Source organism: Esox lucius, chromosome 23, assembly GCF_011004845.1.
Source record: "Esox lucius isolate fEsoLuc1 chromosome 23, fEsoLuc1.pri, whole genome shotgun sequence".
NCBI classification, from domain to species: domain Eukaryota; kingdom Metazoa; phylum Chordata; class Actinopteri; order Esociformes; family Esocidae; genus Esox; species Esox lucius.
In genome coordinates, this window is record NC_047591.1 from 9,446,939 (window position 1) to 9,467,009 (window position 20,071).

The 20,071-nt window shown below is 40.6% G+C and overlaps 1 protein-coding gene across 2 annotated transcripts in view; it reads right to left on the reverse strand.

Moving 5' to 3' along the window:
- The window catches only part of LOC105027827 (protein shisa-like-1a), a 52,210-nt gene continuing 32,139 nt past the window's right edge, over window positions 1-20,071 (reverse strand). Inside the window, exons 3-5 of one of the 2 annotated variants that reach the window (XM_010900118.5) lie at window positions 16,224-16,437; window positions 8,174-8,503; window positions 1-1,780 (exon numbers count right to left, since the gene is read on the reverse strand). In XM_010900118.5, the coding sequence (XP_010898420.1) occupies window position 1,780; window positions 8,174-8,503; window positions 16,224-16,437 (545 nt within the window). In that variant the 3' untranslated portion in view covers window positions 1-1,779. Of the gene's footprint in view, window positions 1,781-8,169; window positions 8,504-16,223; window positions 16,438-20,071 lie in introns of those variants that run through there. The other variant, XM_010900117.5, reaches the window with a different exon arrangement.

The window sequence follows — 20,071 nt, forward strand, 5'->3', positions numbered from 1 at the left end:
GATCTCAATGAGTCCCAGAGGCATCCTACACAGTCACTGCGAAAGATAGATCTTTATTTGTTCCCTGTTCGTGACAGTACAAAGTTATAATAGTTACAACTCCACTCAGACCAACACATTCTACTGTTCCTAGTAGTAAAAACACATGATACTGGAGCAATTTAACCTGCAGCAACATCCTCACACCCAGGACTGAAGTATTGTACTAGTAAGCAAGAGGTTGACAGGTCTATTGTGGTCTAGACTGCAATGTAAGGCCACTGTCAGTTACTTCTGTATCACAAATATCATTGTACTGTCAGTTACTTCTGTGGAAAATATCATTGTACTGTACTGTGCTGCATTTACAGCAGTGTGCTCGTTTTTCTCATATATCAGAACATTCATCATCAATCTTCTGTATGAAAATAAATTAGCCTAGACTTTGTTTTCTTGTTTCTAATGTTGGTCGATGACATACTTGTACAGCAATAAAGTAATGCATAATCATGTTCTACTGGTGAAATATGTCTGTACGCACTGGGCTAGCACACTGAAGCTCTTTGTTTATACTGTCTGAGAACCAGAGCCGTCTAAAACCAGAAGAGGAGAACAGCTAAGACACCAGAACACCAGTGCGTTATTGCAGTCAGGAGCTAAAACAAATGGTCAGTGACTATTTTATACGGCACAGACACTTCACAGGCTTTGTTTCACAAATCAATACATTCTGTGTTTTCACGTGGAAAAGGACAAATGCTTAAACTGTTGCTACCTGTATTAAAAAGTTGTCCTATGTAAAGATATTAAATGTTCTTGATCTAATGTCAGCATTGAAATGTAACATTCTAACATTCAACAAAATCAAGTAATATACTAATCTAGGACAATGTCAGCTTTAGATATTGTCTATCCCTGCTCTAGTCGGGACATTGCAGAAATAGAGAGAAAAATGACCTTAGGTATAATATACAATTACCACAGTATTGCTTAATCTGATGTATTTCATCCATATCTGCATTTTGTTTTCGAAAATCAGTAGTTCTAATTGTTCTCACAGTTCTCACTATACATACTAAACCTTGTCCTGGAATTAAGATACTGGATCTTTATTTCGAGATTCACTGACTGTTGGATCCAACAGCGTTTATATATGGAATTCATAAAAACAATACCAATTACCGTAAGTGCTGTAATAGAGGGATATTAGGTAGCCATTTGCTCAAACCATTTTGCCAGTCATAATCCTCTGAGTGATTCATTAATTGCCCATCCTAATACACTCCAATAAAGAACCATTATTAGATCATTAGAACTATATTAGAATCATTATTCATATTAGAATTTGAATCATCAATCATATTAGAACAATAAATAACTCTACCACAACTCTGTGAGAGCTAAACATCAGCTCAATAGCAGTGCAAACTAGACAAATGGACCAAGAACATTTCTAAGCTGCTTTGGAGTCTCTCACTCTCCTTATGTTTGGTTTAGTCTGTTCTGGCCTACTTCAGTTCAGCTCCAGAGGTCAGCAGTGGGAGGAACGACCAGAAAAGTGCTGGAATAGGGTACTGAGGTGTGTGTAGAATCCAAGGCAGGTAATGGGCTTGGACCAAGTCTGACGTAGTATAATCGTATCCATCTGAATACAGTACCCAGCCAACCCTCCAGGGTCTAGATGGAGAATACCAGAGTTCGTCCCTAAGATGAGGGACGGAAGGTAGCGTCCTGTGCTCGCCTCCTTTGCTCCTTTCCCTGTCTCCTCTTCCTTTCTCCTCAGTGAATCCAAACCCGGCATCTTCAAGGGAAGCACAGAGAAAGGCCATAGTTAATGACATCATGTTTGTTCATCGTATTTACCCGTCAGCCTCCTCCTATTCCCCGCCCTTTACCTGCTCCAACATCACTCTGTCTATGTCAGTCATCTCTGAAGTCACCGGCGCTAGGTGTCTGTGGGGAGGCCCACGCCTGTACCCCGGCTAGGCCGTGGGCCCGGTGGGAGGGCCATCGTAATTAACTCACCATATGTCGGCGTGTTGCTGAGCGTGTTACAGCTTAATCAGGCAAAATCCCCCAGGGAGCCGTGGACAAGCTTGGACATGCCCACCAGCCTGCCCCACTCATCAGCAGAACCGAGTCCCAGGCTGACCGCTCACAGGTTTGTCACTGGGGGGAAATGCACTACCCGTAACCGCGTTGGCGTTTGTATAATGTCTGTGCGCCGCGTATGTGTGTGTGTGTTCGTGTCAATAACAAGCGCGACGCTGTTGCCTTTTGGCATCGAGAACACCTGATCTTAATCAGGCCAATTCCACTGAGCTTGGCCAAACAGTTTACAAGGAAGAGCAGTTCCAATTTAGGCCTGATAGCTTTGGTTAAACTGGCGACAAATGTCCAGAGGGCAGTGGACCGGTGGTTTCTGACCTGATTTGGAGGAAAGCAATTGAGCTTGCCAAATCTAACTGAATGTTTCATTGTTTTTATGGTTCACTGCGCTATTAATGTGGTTTAGGGTAAAAGCACATTCATGCTTGTTTATTGCTTGGGCATTTGCCCACCTTTTGAAAAACATGCATTAATTCACTGCTAGTCTCTTGTAATGGGCGTAGGGTTATGCAGAGAGGTTGGTTATATATTACATTGTTTGGATGGTTTTTGAAATTGTGACTATCAATTAAAATATGGAAAACAATGGATTACTGTCTGTTTTTATGAACTTATGAAGGCATCTGAAGTATGTACTCCAGAACACTGGACATGAACTTCCTGTATTTCCATACTGGATTGTGTCAGTGCAACAGTGATGTGAAATGGTACCTTACCAACTGGGTTGATTGGTAGGTACGTTTAAATACAGACCCGTTTCCCAAACATTTGGGACACTGCATAAAATGCAAATATAAACAGAATGCAATGATGTGCAAATCATGAATCCCTATATTTAATTGAAAATAGTACTAAGGCATCAATCATATCAAATGTTGAAACAGAAAAATGTTATAGTTTTTGGAAGAATACATTTTAAATGTTGTGCCAGCAAGATGTTTCAAAAATTTTTTGGGACAGGGTCATGTTTGCCACTGTGTTGCATCACCTCTTCTTTTAACAATACTGTGTAAGCATTTGGGAACTGAGGAGATCAACTGCTATAGTTTTGGAAGTGAAATGTATTCCCATTCTTGCTTGATGTAAGATTTCAGCTGCTCAACAGTTTGTGGTCTCCCTTGAAGTATTTTGCATTTCATAATGCGCCAGTTGTTTTCAAAGGGTGACAGGTCTGGACTGCAGGCAGGCTAGTTTAGCACAAATACTCTTTTACCATAGAACCATGCTGTTGTAGTACGTGCAGAATGTGGTTTGGCATTGTCTTAGTGAAATTCGCAAGGCCTCTCCAGAAAAAGATGTTGTCTGGATGGCAGCATATGTAGCTCCAAAACATGCATATATTGCTCAGCGTTAATGGTGCCTTCACAGATGTGCAAGTCACCCATGCCATGTGCTCTAATGCACGCACATACTGTATCATCACGGATGCTGGCTTTTGAACTGTGTGCTGATAACAAGCTGGATGGTCCCTTTCCTTTTTAGCCCAGTGGATGCAGTGTCCATGATTTCCCCCTCAAAAGTTAAAAGTTAAATTTCACTTTGCCTCAGTCCGTCTTGTTTATAAATGGTTTCTTCTTTGCATGGTGGAGTTTTAACCTGCATTTGTGGATGCAGAGACGTACTGTGTTCACAGGCAATGGTTTTCAGAAGTGTTCCTGAGCCCATGCAGTGATATCCACTACAGAATTGTGTCTGTTTTTTATGCAGCCGTCTGAGGGCCCAAAGATCACGACCATCCAATATTGGTTTTCGGCCTTGTCCCTTGCATACAGAGATTTCTCCGGATTCTCTGAATCATCTAATGATATTATGTACCGTAGATGATGACATCATCAAACTCTTTGCCATTTTGCATTGAGAAATGTTATTCTTAAATTGTTGCAGTATTTGCCCACGCAGTCTTTCACAGAGTGGTTAACCCCTCCCCATCTTCACTTCTGACAGACCCATCCTCTCTGGAATGATCTTTTAATACCCAAGCATGTTACTGACCTATTGCCTGTTTACCTAATATTTGTGTGATATTCAACCAGGTTTAGTTTTCTAGCATTACACAAGTTTTACCGTCTTTTGTCGCCCCTGTCCCAACTTTTTTGAAACGTGTTGCTGGCATCAAATTCAAAGTGGGTTGGGAGCTACAAGCTCAGTTGTGATGGTTAGACTGCTAATGTTTTGTCCTCTAAGTGTGTAATTTCCTGCAGACGTCCCGGGTGAGCGAGCAGTATGATGAGAAGCAGAACATCCTGCCGTATCAGAGGGCTCTCCTGAGTTGCTACAGTATGACAAGGCAAGGCCAAGATCATGAAATAGAGATATTTTGAGAAAGTAACTGTAAGACTGGATATATATACATTCACTTTTTTCCGCAGCTGTGAGAATTCTCCGTCCATTTTTAGTGCACTCTGAGAATGTTTTTAAAGGATTTGTCACCTGTGCCAATAGCATAACCCTTTGAAGAACCCTTTTGATAATCCTGTGTGGAAGTGTTCTACGCAGCACTTAAAACAGTCCTACCTGGAACTCAAAATTGTTCTTCAAAGGGTTCCCCTGAGCTGAAAGAACCTTTTGAAGTTTTAGATACAAATGCTTATTTAAGAGCATTTTTTTTGTTCATTAATTATTCAGGGTTGGTTGTTTTAAAGCAAGCTGACCTGTGTTTCTTTTAACCAATGTTGTTTACTTTCAAAAGAGGGGCTGTTTCTCTTGGGTTGTGACAGTGGCTCATTCATTGGTGCAGAATAAAATATAGTGGTTGCTATTTCCTCATAGAATATAATGACACAATACAATTAGGAGACAGGAAAACGAGTGCAATCTCATAAATCACAGCAAACTGACTTAAAGACAGTTGAGAGAACAATTAAATGTAATTAGGGTGGATTGTTGTAATACTGAAAAAGAATTCAAGATGTGACCCTAACGCAACATGAATAGACCCTAATAGACACGTAACAACCTTCATAATCCTTAACACACATTACTCACATTATGACCATCTTTAATCTGTAGTTTTCTTTTCTTGTCATTGTAGTACCCCATTACAACGATGCCCCATTCACAGCCAGATGGAATTCCTTTAGCCGTAATTCCCTTTCAGAGCCTTGCTGTGCTACTGACTGAAGACACTGTTTAGTTGTCATGATGCAAATGTACAAACTGAAAACAACAGCATCTGTTTGACGTCAGCTGTGTAGCTGCAAATAACGTAGTTGTTATAATTTAACACCAAAATGCCCATCTGTTTGAACAAGAATTTAATAAATGTCAACCTTAACAATCCAGGCAACGGTAAGCCACCTTTTTAACAATGTTTGGTGTGTTCTTTAGCTTGTTAGATGCACTCTTGACAGACAGGTTAAAATATAAAAAAATGCTGACTTCAAACTACTGCATATTATTTTGGGGCAGGTCGAAACACTCATGAAATATGCATGGAGTTTCAGCCAGCTGGCTGCCACTAGATTTTCCTTGGAGATGAACAGTGGGTTGTTATTTTACATGAAAGTCATTATGGTACATTTTGTGACTTGATTATTGTAGAATATTTACTCTGATAGAAAAAAAACTGTACATTTATCTAATCCAACATTTAATCCAAAACAATAGGGAACTTTCTAGTTACTTTGATTAAAGTGGGTCTTAACTTAATGATTACACCTGTGGGCTCAGTTTCCACTCCCAAAATGAACACATTATCTTCCCTAGCTACAGTACTGTAAATGTATCTTTGCCCATGTTATTTCATTTCTCCTTGCTGGCAAAGAGCTGTTATTTGTCACCTAATAAATTAATATGAAAGAAAGCTGATTAGGAAAATGAACAGCCTGGGATTTACTTACTTAGTATTGATTACATATTGTACCCATTTGGATGACTGGGAACCTGAGGACTGCTTCTTCAGTGTTGACTCGGACGGGTGGTTATGGTCCCTCTTTATTTGTGCAGTATGTTACCCTGCATGAGTTACTTTCCCCATTGGAATGGGTGAAATACAGACATTCTTTAACCTAAACATGATAGACATTTTATTTCCATGTTTGTACCTGAATAATCAAATACCTATTTTCATCAAAGATAAATCTTTTATAGTTTTGTGGTAGCGTTGTATTGGAAATTTTCATTTGTTGTCTGTCTACTTCTGAGTTTAAATCTTTCCAGACCCACTTCTTCCTACGCCAGCAAAACCTTTGCTTTCTCTACGCCAGTTCTTGACACTAGAACTCTACTGGCAGCACTTGATTGTAACCATCGTCCATCCATGGAAATCAAGATGGAAGACCTTTTTTTTGATAAGTCATATTTCAATTTGGGGTAAGACTGGATTCGTACAGTGGATGTAAGAATTAGTCATTTTGACCTTTGAACTCTATATGTTGATAGGTTTTAACAATTAACCCAGTGTATTTCCCTTGGACCCTGTTCTTGGAGATCTACCATCCTGTAGGTGTTCTCTCCAACCACTATTGTGACTAACCTGATTTAGCTTTCATCACCTATGCTAAATTATGGTTGGAGACACAACAGCTTGGGATGAACACTCTGTTCCCTCATCCCCGGCTCAATACTGCCAAACATACTTTCTGTCTGTATGCTACAAGTCGCTACTCCTTCTGGTCTGTGCCTGGATCCTGCAGACCATACAAAGCCATCATTACAATTCTGACAAGCCCCTCATCCACACAGATGTTCCATGTGCAACATCCTGGACACATCTTCTGGGCCTTGACCACAGCATATTGTCTCCAGGTTAGTGGCCATCTCCCGGGCAATTCAGAGGTGGTCCTTTGTCAGGGATTCTCTGGACATCTTGAGACAGCTCCCCACAGATCCATTGTGTCAAACCGCACTCGAGGTGCTCAGGCAACTACCTACTGTATCTCCAGTCAGCTTGATTTATTTTTTGTCCAAGACGAAGCTCAATCTGTGTCCGCAAACCTGGCCCTGAGCATGTGGATTAAAATGCGTTCCAGTTTTTTAATGCTTTGGTTGTTATAGGTATACTGATGTGTGAGATATTATGATGTGTCGTAACTTAATAGAAATGTTCATGTACGAGCTGTCCCTGTTGAAATGTAACACCTATTTGTACCTCTATTGAAAAAAAAGCGTTTTTGTTCAAATTCTGCTAGTAATTAAATATGTGGTGCTCATACTACATACCACGCTACATACCATACTACATCATCCATATGTTCAAAATCCTTATGAGTCCTTATGAATCCGATCCGTTACATATCATGCGTGTGTGCTTAAGATCATGAAATGCATCAGTGTTGATTAGTGTGTTGACTTGTGTAGCCAAATACATTCTTACTTTTATCTACAGGGTTAATCCATTAGTGTATCTCGAGGCTAACAGCTGTATTTCAGAGTTAGCTTAGAAGACCACACCAACCCACAGGTACAAGCCATTTTGAGACCTTTACGAAACCCTGCGTTCTGTGTGTTTGCATTATTCCCATAATGCGTTCCCACTACTGACCTCTCCACTCTTCACTACTGTTATACACACACACACACACACACACAGATGCGCACGCACATCAAAGCATTGTCACATTACACACTGGATTTCTAACCGTCCTGCTCCGTTCCACTTTCAGCCCTGAGAGTAGACCGGGCTGCTCTCTAATGGCTTGACGAACGTCTGGAAGGTGGAGAGGAGAGATAGTGGAGAGCTGATGGGTGTCGTGTGTGTTTCTGAGAGAGGAGATGGAGGAGAAGGGGCCCTGGAGCGTGAGATTAGACATGAGGGGGCCCATGTGTCTCCCAGCTGCTTGCCAAGACGTGTAGTCATACCTGGCTTGAGGCAGCTTGCTGGGACTGAGTGTCACATTAGTGGCATGTAACTAAAACAGATGGCCAGACACAACTTGAGCTATTTGTCTTCAGGTATTTCAGTGCTTATTCAGGAGTTACTGTAACTAAGACTGAATACAAAATAACTGTTGCGGGTTTTGGGTTGATGATCTCTTTCAGGATTATTTAAGTGAAGATTGGATTTTTCCGATAGCTATTTAGTTTTCTCCTCCTCGTTTTGGACTGAATTGAACTGGTGATGGAACTGCTGGCACTCCATCCTTACCAAGCTGTAGAAATTTGAAAGCTGTGTAGCATGGGACTCTGTGCCTCCCCTCTTTCCCCTCTGAGGCTGTGTCTGGAGTGGCGATGATGGTGGTGTGGGCCAAGGGACTCCGCTCTCCTCTGCCCCTGTGGTTGATGTCTGTCCTGGGCTTGGGTCCGGGCGTGCCACTGGCTCCTGGCCTGCTTCAGCCACTGCCCACCCAGACCCCATTTCTCCAGGTAGACCCGGCAGAGTTCATAGTTCATAGCCGAGTAGTAGAGGAAATCTAAGGCGAGTAGGACCATGACGAAGAACCCATAGATCCATACGCCGATCAGAGCTGCGTAGTTACTGAGCGTTACCGGGGAGAAGCAGAAGGGAGAGAGGAGGATGGAAGGAGAGAGAGAGAGAGCAAGAAAAGAAATGTTAGTCTAAAAACACACCAGAGATCATTCGCCTTTCACACAGATGATTAGCAAAACACTGCTTGTCTTTCCCTTTGTAACTGTGTTGGACTAAATCGAATTAAGAGGCTAATTCCCCTTGTACACGGAACGTTTTAGGGCTGTAGACAATTCTCTGACAGTGTAAATGGACTCAAATGCAGCTTTGCTTCAATCAACTGATCCAATTATAATCAAGGTCAGAGCCGTGTAAGATAACCCGAGAGTTGTAAATTGCATTCCATGAGTATGAGATGAGATTAGTTTGGCAGGAAATAGGGGGAAATGGAGAGATACAGAGAGAAGACAGGAATCAAGAAAGATGTGTGTCAAGAGAGGTTAACAGAGTGGGAGAGATACATAGGGGAGGATACATAAGGTCATACAATGTATGGGACAGAAACAAATAGTTGGTCAGCAGCGAAGTGTGCAACAGGCTTCAAGGAAATATTTGGGACGGGAGGTCTTACATCTAGAGTTGGTGGAGTAGGCTACTGTGTTATCTGTAAAATGTTCTTTGTCATCTGTAAAATGGCTGTAAAATGTCAGGGATGGCCAACTTTGGTGTTGGGGCCCACAAACCTTTCTGAAATCATAATTAGGGGCCAAATTGGTTCACAGGTCTCATCCATACATTGATAAAGGTTACGATCAGAACGTGATCTGCTTTTTGTGTTTATTTTTTCATCATCCAGAAAGTTGTAAAAAATGAAAAATCCTAATGAATCCAATCAGTTTCATATCATGCAAATACGGTGTGTTTAAGACCATGAAATGCACCAGTTTTGATTAGTCTGTTGACTGGTGTACCTAATACTTACACTAATGGATAACCCCTGTATCCAGGTAGCTAACAGCTATATTTGAAAGTTAGCTTAGAAGACCACACCTACCTAGATGTGCAAGCCATTATGAGGCCTTTATTATCAAAATATTTAAAAAATCTAAAGATTGTTTCAATGGCTATTTAGTTTTCTACTCCTTATTTTGGACTGAATTAAACTGGTGATGGAACCACTCACACTCTTACCATCCTTACCAAGCTGTGGAGATTTGGACTCTGTGCTTCCCCTCTTTTTCTGAGGCTACATTGATATAGGTTTAAAAGAGCCACACCCATCCCATAATCCCATAAGATGTCTTTCAGACAAGTTTTATTCACTTTTTGAGAACAGTAGATGATGGCAAAAAGCAGATTAATTTTTTATTGCAGTCTCAGCCTTCTGCTCTTTAGTGTTTATAGCAAGACATTTACCAACATTATAAAAAGATCCTCAGCTCCTGGTGGTTAAATTCCTGCTCTTTGCAGATGACCTGTCACCCACATCACAGGGCCAATAGCAAAGCCTAGACCGGCTACGGTTTTAGTGACAGATCTGGGCCCCAGAAAGATCCCCAGAAAGATCAATAAAAAGTTTATCCAGAGTTCTAGATCTGGAGAAAGGTCTTAAGTGGTAAAACATGTATAGAATATTGTTCATTTTTCTTCTTAAAGATTAAACAAAAATCAGGCAGAGAATGAACTGACAAAGAAAAAGTACAAAAGGGCATTTTATGCATTTGAAATTAATATTCTAATTCCATTCTCTATGTCCAGAGGAGAACTACAATGAATAGACACATTTTAAAAATGTACAAAAAACGTACATTACCTATTGAAAAACAAATACAAAGCAAAATGCAATGCTACCCTCCCCTTTTTCAACAGTACACCATGGCAAACCAGTGTATTTTACCATAGTTGATCAAAACCTTAGAGAATTTGACAAGCTAAGTACAGGCTTGAGCACAGGCCTCAATGAGAATAAATAGACAATCACTCTACCACACGAGAGCCATAGCTGCATATCCTGACAATCTCAGAAATAAATAAAAACATTAGTGAATAGGACACCAGTATTCAAGGTATAAAAGACCTTTCTATTTTTATTGTTTATTATGTGTTATATTGTAAAACATTAAAGTTATTTACAAAGTACATTTTGTCAATTTGTCCATTGTTACATCTCTACATGCCAATAATGCTATGTGAATTGAATTGATTTGATAAGATAACATCTGGAAAAACAGCTGCATTCTGTATGGAATTTCGATCATGTAAAGCGGGTGAAACTAAGATGCAAACCCAGTTACCATACTGTTCCCTAAACTCTACTTTTGTTTCCAGCTCAAATGGATGGTGTTCTACATATTACTTCACTGATATTTTGTCATTTCTGGTTCCATTCTGATAAAAAAAAAAAAGAATGTCCATTCCCTTTTGTAATTTAATAAATTACAAAAGGATTAAATCAGGCTTTCATGGGGCAAGGCAGTTGCCCATCCCTGCCCCTTTATACTGCAGTCCCAGGCCCCTGGAGTGTGAACTGTAAATGTCATTTCTCTGCTTGCATCCACCTGGATCCAACATTAACCCTGAACTCAGCAAGTCAGACCCTTAATAATCAATAGGGTTATCAACATGCTGTCTAATAATGTTTGATGTATCCTTATATGCCTTCATGTCCTTCCAATATCACTGTGCTCTCCTAAACATTGAATCAGCGTTAGGGGAAGCAGTACACACTGTTCGCCAGAACGCTTTGTTGTTGTCGCTTTGTTGTTATGGCTTTGTTGATAAAAACAAAGGAGAGTAGCATTTGGCAGTGTGTTAAAAAAAAAGAAGATATAATGTGCAGTATATATTTTGCTAGCCCTTTTCATGTGCAATTATATCTTTCTCACTCTGTAGTTTTAATGGAAAATATGAAGTTCTAAAGAATCTACTTCTGAGAATTGGTGCTTATGCCTGTACATGCTTGATGTGACTTGCAAACAATCCTGTAATGTAGTGAGAAACAGAGGTGCTGAGTGTTGATCTACTGGGGCTGGTCAAGCAATGAGGAGGTGTGAATTGATTTTACGCCAACAGGACAAGCAGTATCTCGAAACTAGGCACGGAGATGTGTGTGTCTGTGGGTGAGTGAGACACTCTCATCTTATTCAAGCTGATCTCATCTGTACTTTTCATAGGAAACGCTAAGCATTTTTTGCAAATTGTCTCACCAAAAAAAGCAACTTAGATTATATATTGATGCAGTCAAATCGCTACAGAGAAATCTATGTTGCTCTATGTTAATCTGTGTTGATTGCATTTGTGTCTATGTATTGATCAAGTCATTTGAAACACTTGTCAATATGTTTGTGTGTGATTCAGTTGCAGCAGACCCCTCTGTGATTCTGGTGGTTTCTCTCGCCTAAGATGAAGCATCTCCTCCATCAGTAAATCAAGGACATCTGTCTCCCATTCAATGTATCACAACACCACTACTGGTGACTGGTGAGGACACTCTAAGCTTTGCTTTTAAGGGCAAGGTTACAGGTTGACTAATCAGAATACAATCTCAAACATTGGTACCTTGCAAATTATAATTTGTTCCGAGGTTTAGCTAAATAAGAGAGTTGCACGTTTTTGTTAATGGTGGTCATTCATATATACTTATACACATCGCTAGACATGACTGCCTTGTCAACCTGGTCGTTACTGAGGTGGTGTCACCAGACAGCCCAGGATACAGATGTATCTTGGTGGTTTAACTTGCAACACAGATTTAGCTTGGCCACGTACTGTGTAGGTTAACGGCAGATGGCCACTAGACTGGAGGCCTGCCTTAGACCAAGTATGATAAAGAAGGATCATTTTTCAATATTAGAAGGATCATTTTGTTTAGTGTTGGAGGCTTCTGGAGGCTTAGTTTTGATGGAGGACTGCCCTTGCCCCCATCACCCTGGGTGACTCCCCAGTCAACTCTGTAGAGTCATTTCACTTCCTGAGCACCACCATCACCCAGGAGCTGAACATCAACTCTCTTACCAAGACAGAACGGCAGAGGATCTGCTTCCGGTGGCAGCTGAAGAAGTTCATCCTGCCAAAGACTATAATTGTGCACTTCTACACAGCCATCACAGAGTCCATCCTGACCTCCTCCATCATCGTCAGGTACGCTGCTCTGCAGAGAGGGTGATTGGCTGAAATCTGCCGTTTCTACACAACCTACACACCTCCTGGACACGGAGGCGAGTGGCCAAGATTGGGGCTCATCCCTCTCACCCTGGAAATGGACTATTCAGAGCTCTCCCCTCTAGCAGAAGGTTGAGGTCTATCAGGACCAAAACCTCTCGCCATAAGAACAGTTTCTTTCCTACAGCAGAAGGCCTCATGAACATGCCCCCGGAGCCAAACTGATTATAGCCCACTCTATACACAGACACACAACCCTCAACTGGACAAATCTACAGTATAACCGCTCCCCACATACTGTACACACACAACCCTAAACAGGACAAATCTATAACCCGTCCCCACCTACGCACAACCCTCAACAGGACAAATCTATAACCCCCTTCCCACATACACACACAACCCTCAACTAGACTAATCTATAACCCCTCCCCACATACACACACAACCCTCAACTAGACTAATCTATAACCCCTCCCCACATACACACACAACCCTCAACTAGACTAATCTATAACCCCCTTCCCACATACAGTGGATATAAAAAGTCTACACACCCCTGCTAAAATGCCAGGTTCTTGTGATGTAAAAGAATGAGACAAAGATTTCAGTTTGTTTTTCAATTGAATTGTTCACGTTATAGGTCACATTAAAGGTGATAAAGTTCTGAGATGATTTATCTTTGTGTCATTATATTTTAACAGGGTGTGTAGACTTTTTATATCCACTGTAGTTCTGAAGAGGCAGCTACATGTTAATTTAGACTGAACATTAGTTTGCCTGAAAATGTTGAAGGGTGAATTGGGATCCACTTTGGTTGTCCAACAGAGGTTGATTTGGTATGAAACTTTGGTTGTCAAACAGTGAAAAGATTCCACCATAACATAACTTTATCGTCTTACTGTCCCTGTAATTATGCAGGGCAATGTAACCACAAGTATTTGGTGTTATGAGTCAACCTTTACCTTGAAAATCTGTGAAAGTCTCAATATTGCTCATGATAGTAAGCTTAAAATAAAACTGTTTACGGTTATCTTGCAACGTTTTCTTGCGGATTTTGCATGCATCCGTCCATGCATCCGTGCATGCATCAGTGCATGCTTTCTGTGGCAATGCAGTAGATCTCAACCCCTTGCGCAGTAAAAGAGGAGGGGTTTATCTCGTCATCTATATTGATAGTTATTGTGTCATTCACGAATGAAAGAAAAACAAACATTGTTATGCCATGACATGACATGAAATAGCTTTGGGAGTCTAAAGTTCAACTTCAGTCTTGCTAGCGAATGCTGAATTCTTATAACTATTCCAAGTAGTGGTTAATAAGGTGTTAAAAAGGCCAGTAGCAAAAGCCATTCAGTTCATAGATGCTATTTGTGTGGAAGTAAATTTAATAAGTAAAGTTAGTCCGTTTAACAGAAGTATTCAAACTTGGTGTGATGTTAATGAATGACAAAATGATCTAATGTCGAGAAGTTATATCGACACTCAGCACACACATAGCTTGATGGGGTAGTGGTTAAAAACACAGCCTGTCACATGGGAGACCCCGATTTGAATCCTACGAGGACAACAACATTCATCCCTTGTAATCGCGGGCCGGCCAAACTAGGCTTGCCTGGTTCCTTTTTCTTGTTTCAAAAACACTGTGCACTATAGGGTTGAATTTGGAGTACATCCTGAATATTTATCAAATATGCACCATGCAGGAAGTTGTGATTATGGTCATGCAGAATCACCTAACATTTGGCCTGTGTTCCTTCTTTCAAAGCCAACCATACTGGACAATATTCTATTACATTTCTCTATTGTATTCATTATTCACCTACATAGAAATTGTTTAACACACCACTTCTATTCCAATCAAAACAAGCAAAATATCATAATTCCAGTGTCATTATTAAAGTTGTTAAAATTCTACCTAATTTCCAAGTAGAGGGATTTCAAGAAAGCAGTGGTAATTTCAAATGATCCCTGCATTGGTAAAGAAAACCATTTATATTTAATGAAATCTCTGAGAAGCATTAAGGGATCCGCAAAATGCTACTGATTTGCGTATTGGTTCAGTCCATCTATTTTTATGAGACCATAGTGCAAATCTCTCAGTTTAGTCACTGTAAGAATCAGTTAGTCCAAGACAAAACAATACAAGACATGTGTCAACATTTTTCTTTTAAGTGATAAAGGTAATCTGTTACAGTTAATTTCACTGTTGTCATATTAGGCAAAACTCTTACTATAACCTATCCATCACAACAGACCATAAATAATTTCCATAATAACTAACCCATAATTAAGTGTCATCAATGAAGACATCTACAATCATTCATGCAAAAAAGGAACTTTTATTGCAATGTGGGTTTATAGTTTAATCATTTGTAACAAATACTATCAGAAAGAAATGAAAGAAATATTTAGCGCATACTATGCTGATTTGCATCAGTTCTGTCTTCATCATTTGACCATTGTCTTGTCCCCTTCACAATTAATATATTTACGCACTGCAAAAAACATCTTTAGGCTTGGAAAATCCAAATGTGTCATTGGTCACCAGTGATGTCATGACATGGCTTATGGGGATGGTGGACCATCGTCATGGGGATGGTGGTCATAGGCCTTCTACCACAATAATGAAAAGGAGATTAGGGGGCCATGATCAGGGTCAGGAACCAAGGTTGTGTGTTTGAATCCCACTGAGATCATATACAACTCTATGGCCTTAGGGTGATGATTCTGTACTTTTAAAATCTGCACATTGTAGCCAATGCAATGTAAAAGACATACAGAATATTCGCCAGATGGTTGAGTAATGGTCAGTTAGGAACAATGAGCATAATGTTAGTAAAATGTACACTGAACAAAATTGTAAACGCAACTCTTTTGTTTTTGCCCCCATTTATCATGAGCTGAACTCAAAGATCTAAGACTTTCTCTATGTACACAAAAAACTGCACATTTTAGAGTGGCATTTTATTGTGGCCACCCTAAGGCACACCTGTGCAATAATCATGCTGTCTAATCAGCATCTTGATATGCCACACCTGTGAGGTGGATGGATTATCTCTGCAAAGGAGAAGAGCTCACTAACACAGATTTAGACTGATTTGTGAACAATATTTGAGAGAAATAGGCCTTGTGTACATAGAGAAAGTCAGCTCATGATTAATGGGGGCAAAAACAAGTGTTGCGTTTATAATTTTGTTCAGTGTATTTTAACAATAGAGAAGACAATCATATCAGTTATTCATGTAGTTTGTAGGAACATAATGTATTTCAGTGTGAAGCCTTTCTAGATGACACATTGATGTTTAATCTGATTTGTTGTATGGAATCAATTTCAGATGTGCTTGGAGTTTTGAAAAGGGACTTGATGATCTGTGGTGGTTTTTGTACTAAGAGAGGTGAAATGTAACCACATGTGAATAGTACCAAAGCAACTAAAAACAAACTGTAAGGTTATTTGTGCATTACTAACTTTTCAAAACCAACTTCCAAGGAAATGTTCCAGTATCAGTCTTTTCAACCATTCCTATTGAGAGAAACCTTGCATTAAAAAGTAAAGCAAGTCAACTGAAACTCAATTTCAATTAATGTAGAATTAATGAAGCTCCGCGGTTGACTGTGGACTTACTTGTGTGCGAAGCCGTCTGTGCTGGTAGTGAGATTGAGCTGCATGACGTTCTGGAACTCTGTCTCGTTGCAGCAGTACTTGAACGGCGTGTTGTTATGGTGACAGCAGAACATGTAGGTCTTGTTGTCCGAGAGGCGCGGGCAGTGGAATCCGAAGTGGTAGCGCCCCTTATGATCGGAGTATGGCTCGCACACCCGGAAGTGTGCTGAGAGAGCTGTGGACACGAGGAGAAACAATCATGTTGAATGAGGCTTTGGCAGTATCTTTCAGTCTTTGTGTCGGATGTGGGTGGGTTGAGCACAGATACAGGACTCAGTCACTGGTAAGACAGCAAGGAAGAAACAAGAGAAATCAGTGGCTCTGCCTCTTCGCTGACTTCAATGCACATTTCCAGATGTATACCTACAAGTGAATGCGTGTGCACACTGACTGTGTCCGTAGATGGTTTGTGTGTGTGTAGGTAATCTGGGGTGTGAATTTGTGTGTTAGTGTGTCAGCGTGCAAAAGGGCTGTAAGGTGCAGATAAGAGTGCAGGGCAGATTGAGCAGGCAGATATTTTAACCGGGTTTGTTTGCCTTAGGTTACAAGCGTTTTTGGTCTGTCCGTTCTTCTGGATGGCCTCAACAAACATGAACAGAATGCAATGGCGGTAGAGAGACGGAGTGGCTCAGAGAAATTTGTCTTTTGATTCTTTGGTTTTTGGGAAGAAGGTCAGCCATGAGTAAGCAGAAATGTACTGTACACCATCTGTACTGGCACTCTTTTGTCAGGGACATTTCTTGAACCGATACGTAGTCTTATGCATGTACATTGGGTATAAAAAGTCTACACACCACTGTTAAAATGGCTGTTTTTTTGTGATGTAAAAGAATGAGACAAAGATGAATCATGTCAGAACTTTTTCCACTTTTAATGTGACCTATAATGTGAACAATTCAATTAAAAAACAAACTGAGGGGTAAAAAAAACGAAATGTACAATAGCCTGGTTGCATAAGGGTGTACAGAATTAACCAATCACATTCAAACTCATGTTAAATAGAAGTCATTACACACCTGCCATTATTTAAAGTGACTCTGATTAATCACAAATAAAGTTCAGGATTTTACAGACATTTTCTCAGTTGCATCTCAGAGCAAAAGCCATGGTCCACAGAGAGCTTCCAAAGCATCAGAGGGATCTCATTGTTGAAAGATATCAGTCAGGAAAAGTTACAAAATAATTTCCTAAGCATTAGATATACCATGGAACACAATGAAGACAGTCATCATCAAGTGGAGAAAATATGGCACCACAGAGACATTACCAAGAACTGATGAGAATAATTGAGGAAAAGACGAGAAGAAAACTGGTCAGGGAGGCTTCCAAAGGCCTACAGCAACATAAAAGGAACTGCAAGCATTTCAGGCAAGTTCTGGCTGTGTGCTACATGTGACAACAATCCCCTGTATTCTTCATATGAATGGGCTATGGGGTTGGGTTATAGTCTGATGAAACATTTTGGCCATAATTCCAAAAGGTATGTTTGGTGCAAAAACAACACTGCATATCACCCAAAGAACACCATACCCACAGTGAAGCATGGTGGTGGCAGCGTCATGCTTTGGGGCTGTTTTTCTTCAGCTGGAACTGGGGCCTTAGTCAGGCTCGAGGGAATTATGAACAGTTCCAAATACCAGGCAATTTTGGCACAAAACCTTCAGGCATCCGTTAGAGAGCTGAAGAATCTTATCAAATCCACAAAAGCATGCTTCACCAGAAGAAGATTAACGTTTTGGAATGGCCCAGCCAGAGACCAGACATCTAATTGAACATCTGTGGGGTGATCTGAAGAGGGCTTTGCACAGGAGATGTCCTCGCAATCTGACATATTTAAAAAAAAACTTTTAACTGTAATAAATACTGTATTTTCCTCAGAGATCCCTCACAGGTTTATTTTGTAAGCTTTTGACCCGCCTTTATATTTGCAAATAAACAGCTAATTATGCCAAGAGAATTTTGTCTCTGTACTTACTTCCATTAAGAGTTTCTCTCGATGGAATTACCATCACACTGTCAACTCCTTTTTAAATGTTAACTAATAGTATCTTTCTCAGGGTTCTTATCAAAATACCTCATCATCATGACAGACTCTTAGTGGCCTAAGAAAAGGTGTCCATTGGGATTCAAACTGGTTTGGTTAAACCTCTTCTTCCACCATACTGTAGTGCTAGTTAATGAACACAGAATATGAGTAATATCTCTGAACTCGCTTGGCATGACCATGAATCAGTAGAGTTGCATTGAATTACTTTGCAATGGGAAGTACTTAGGAAGTATTTTGCGCTGAGCTTTTAAGTAGAAACTCGTATCTGTTGCCGTTTTCAAATGGAGCATTTTCACTGACAATGCCCAGAGGCCACACGCGTGCTGCTGCAAACTGGCCAAGCGTCATCAAGGGTTGGTGGGGTTGAGGGTGAACAAAGTTTGCTCTGCTTTACCGTGCTCTTACAACTGTTTGTGGTAGGTCGGATGAGCAAGCAGTGTCATAAAAAGCAGAAAGACTTACTGGGATGCAAATTGAATGGGAAATTTAAATAAAAACTCCTTTCAGACAGCTCAAGCAGTATAATGGTCTCACTAGCTAATTAAAAGCTTAATTCATTGTATGTCTGCTAAGTACAGTACAGAAAATAGCCTAAATCCTTTTCTCAGTCCTCCATGACCCAGAAACCAGTTAGTGATTGAGCAGTCAAAGAGATGTTAATTAATTAGTAGGCCAGTGAAAGTCTTCTTCCCTTCCTGTTAGCTGACTTATCAAATATTGTTGTGTCTCTTTCTTGGTATGAAACAATGTATGCACTCACTACCAAGTTGCTCGAGGTAAGAGCCACTGCTCAATTACTTTAATGTATACAATGTTAAATGTATATTACCAAAGAAGAGTTTTTTTAATCTGCCGCTACCTCTTTGAATCAGTTTTCGTTTCTCAGAAGAGGAAATCCGGGCAGATGTATTTATTTAATTGAATGTAGGGCACAACTAATGTCCCTTGTTCACACACTAATTGTGCGATCAACCTTTATCGTCATGCCCTGTGTAAAATGCAACTGGAGATGGTGGGAGAAAGACCCTCTCATTTCATACAAGCACATTTTCGTGCTGGTTCACTCTCCTCGATTACCTTTGAACTTTTTCAGAAGCAAGCCAGAGAGGACGGAAAAGCGAGGAGCAGGGGGTGAGGACGTTTGTTTCCGAACTCCTTTGTACTGTACGGTGTGAATGGGAATTCTGTGTGCGTGTGTGCGGAATAATGAGGGGTGACAGAAGTGCACAGACAGCAGAACAGAGAAGGTAGCAAGGCTTTGATGCATGTGGTAATGAGCTGAGCGTGTCATTTTACGGAGCTGTGTTTCTGCTGTGTTTGCCGTTAGTTTTTTCTCCTGCATCGTATAACGCAGTTACTACACTGCGATGTCATAGTGTCTTCTGCACACAGAAGGGAGGAACATGCCGTTTGACTACACTTCTCAAAAATTAAACAATTTAAACTTTTTCGACACGATGGTCAAAAGTTTCCAGGTTGCAGAACAGGTGTCCATGGGCCAACTAAATTCCTTTGTCAGCAATCGTGTGTGACGAGCGCAACCGGAAGCCAACTAAAACTTAAGATATTCCCTTTCTTTCATGAAGCCCCAAGAAGTCATTAGCTTACTGCCTCGCCAGAAACTGGTGGCTTCGTTTTTGTCCGTAAGTCTCAGCTGGTCTCTGCAACCAATTCATATCAGCCTGGAGCGGCAGCTAAACGAGGCCAGGCTGTCATTTGCATATAGATGAGGAGGATTGTAGTCAGGGAGAAGGGATTGATA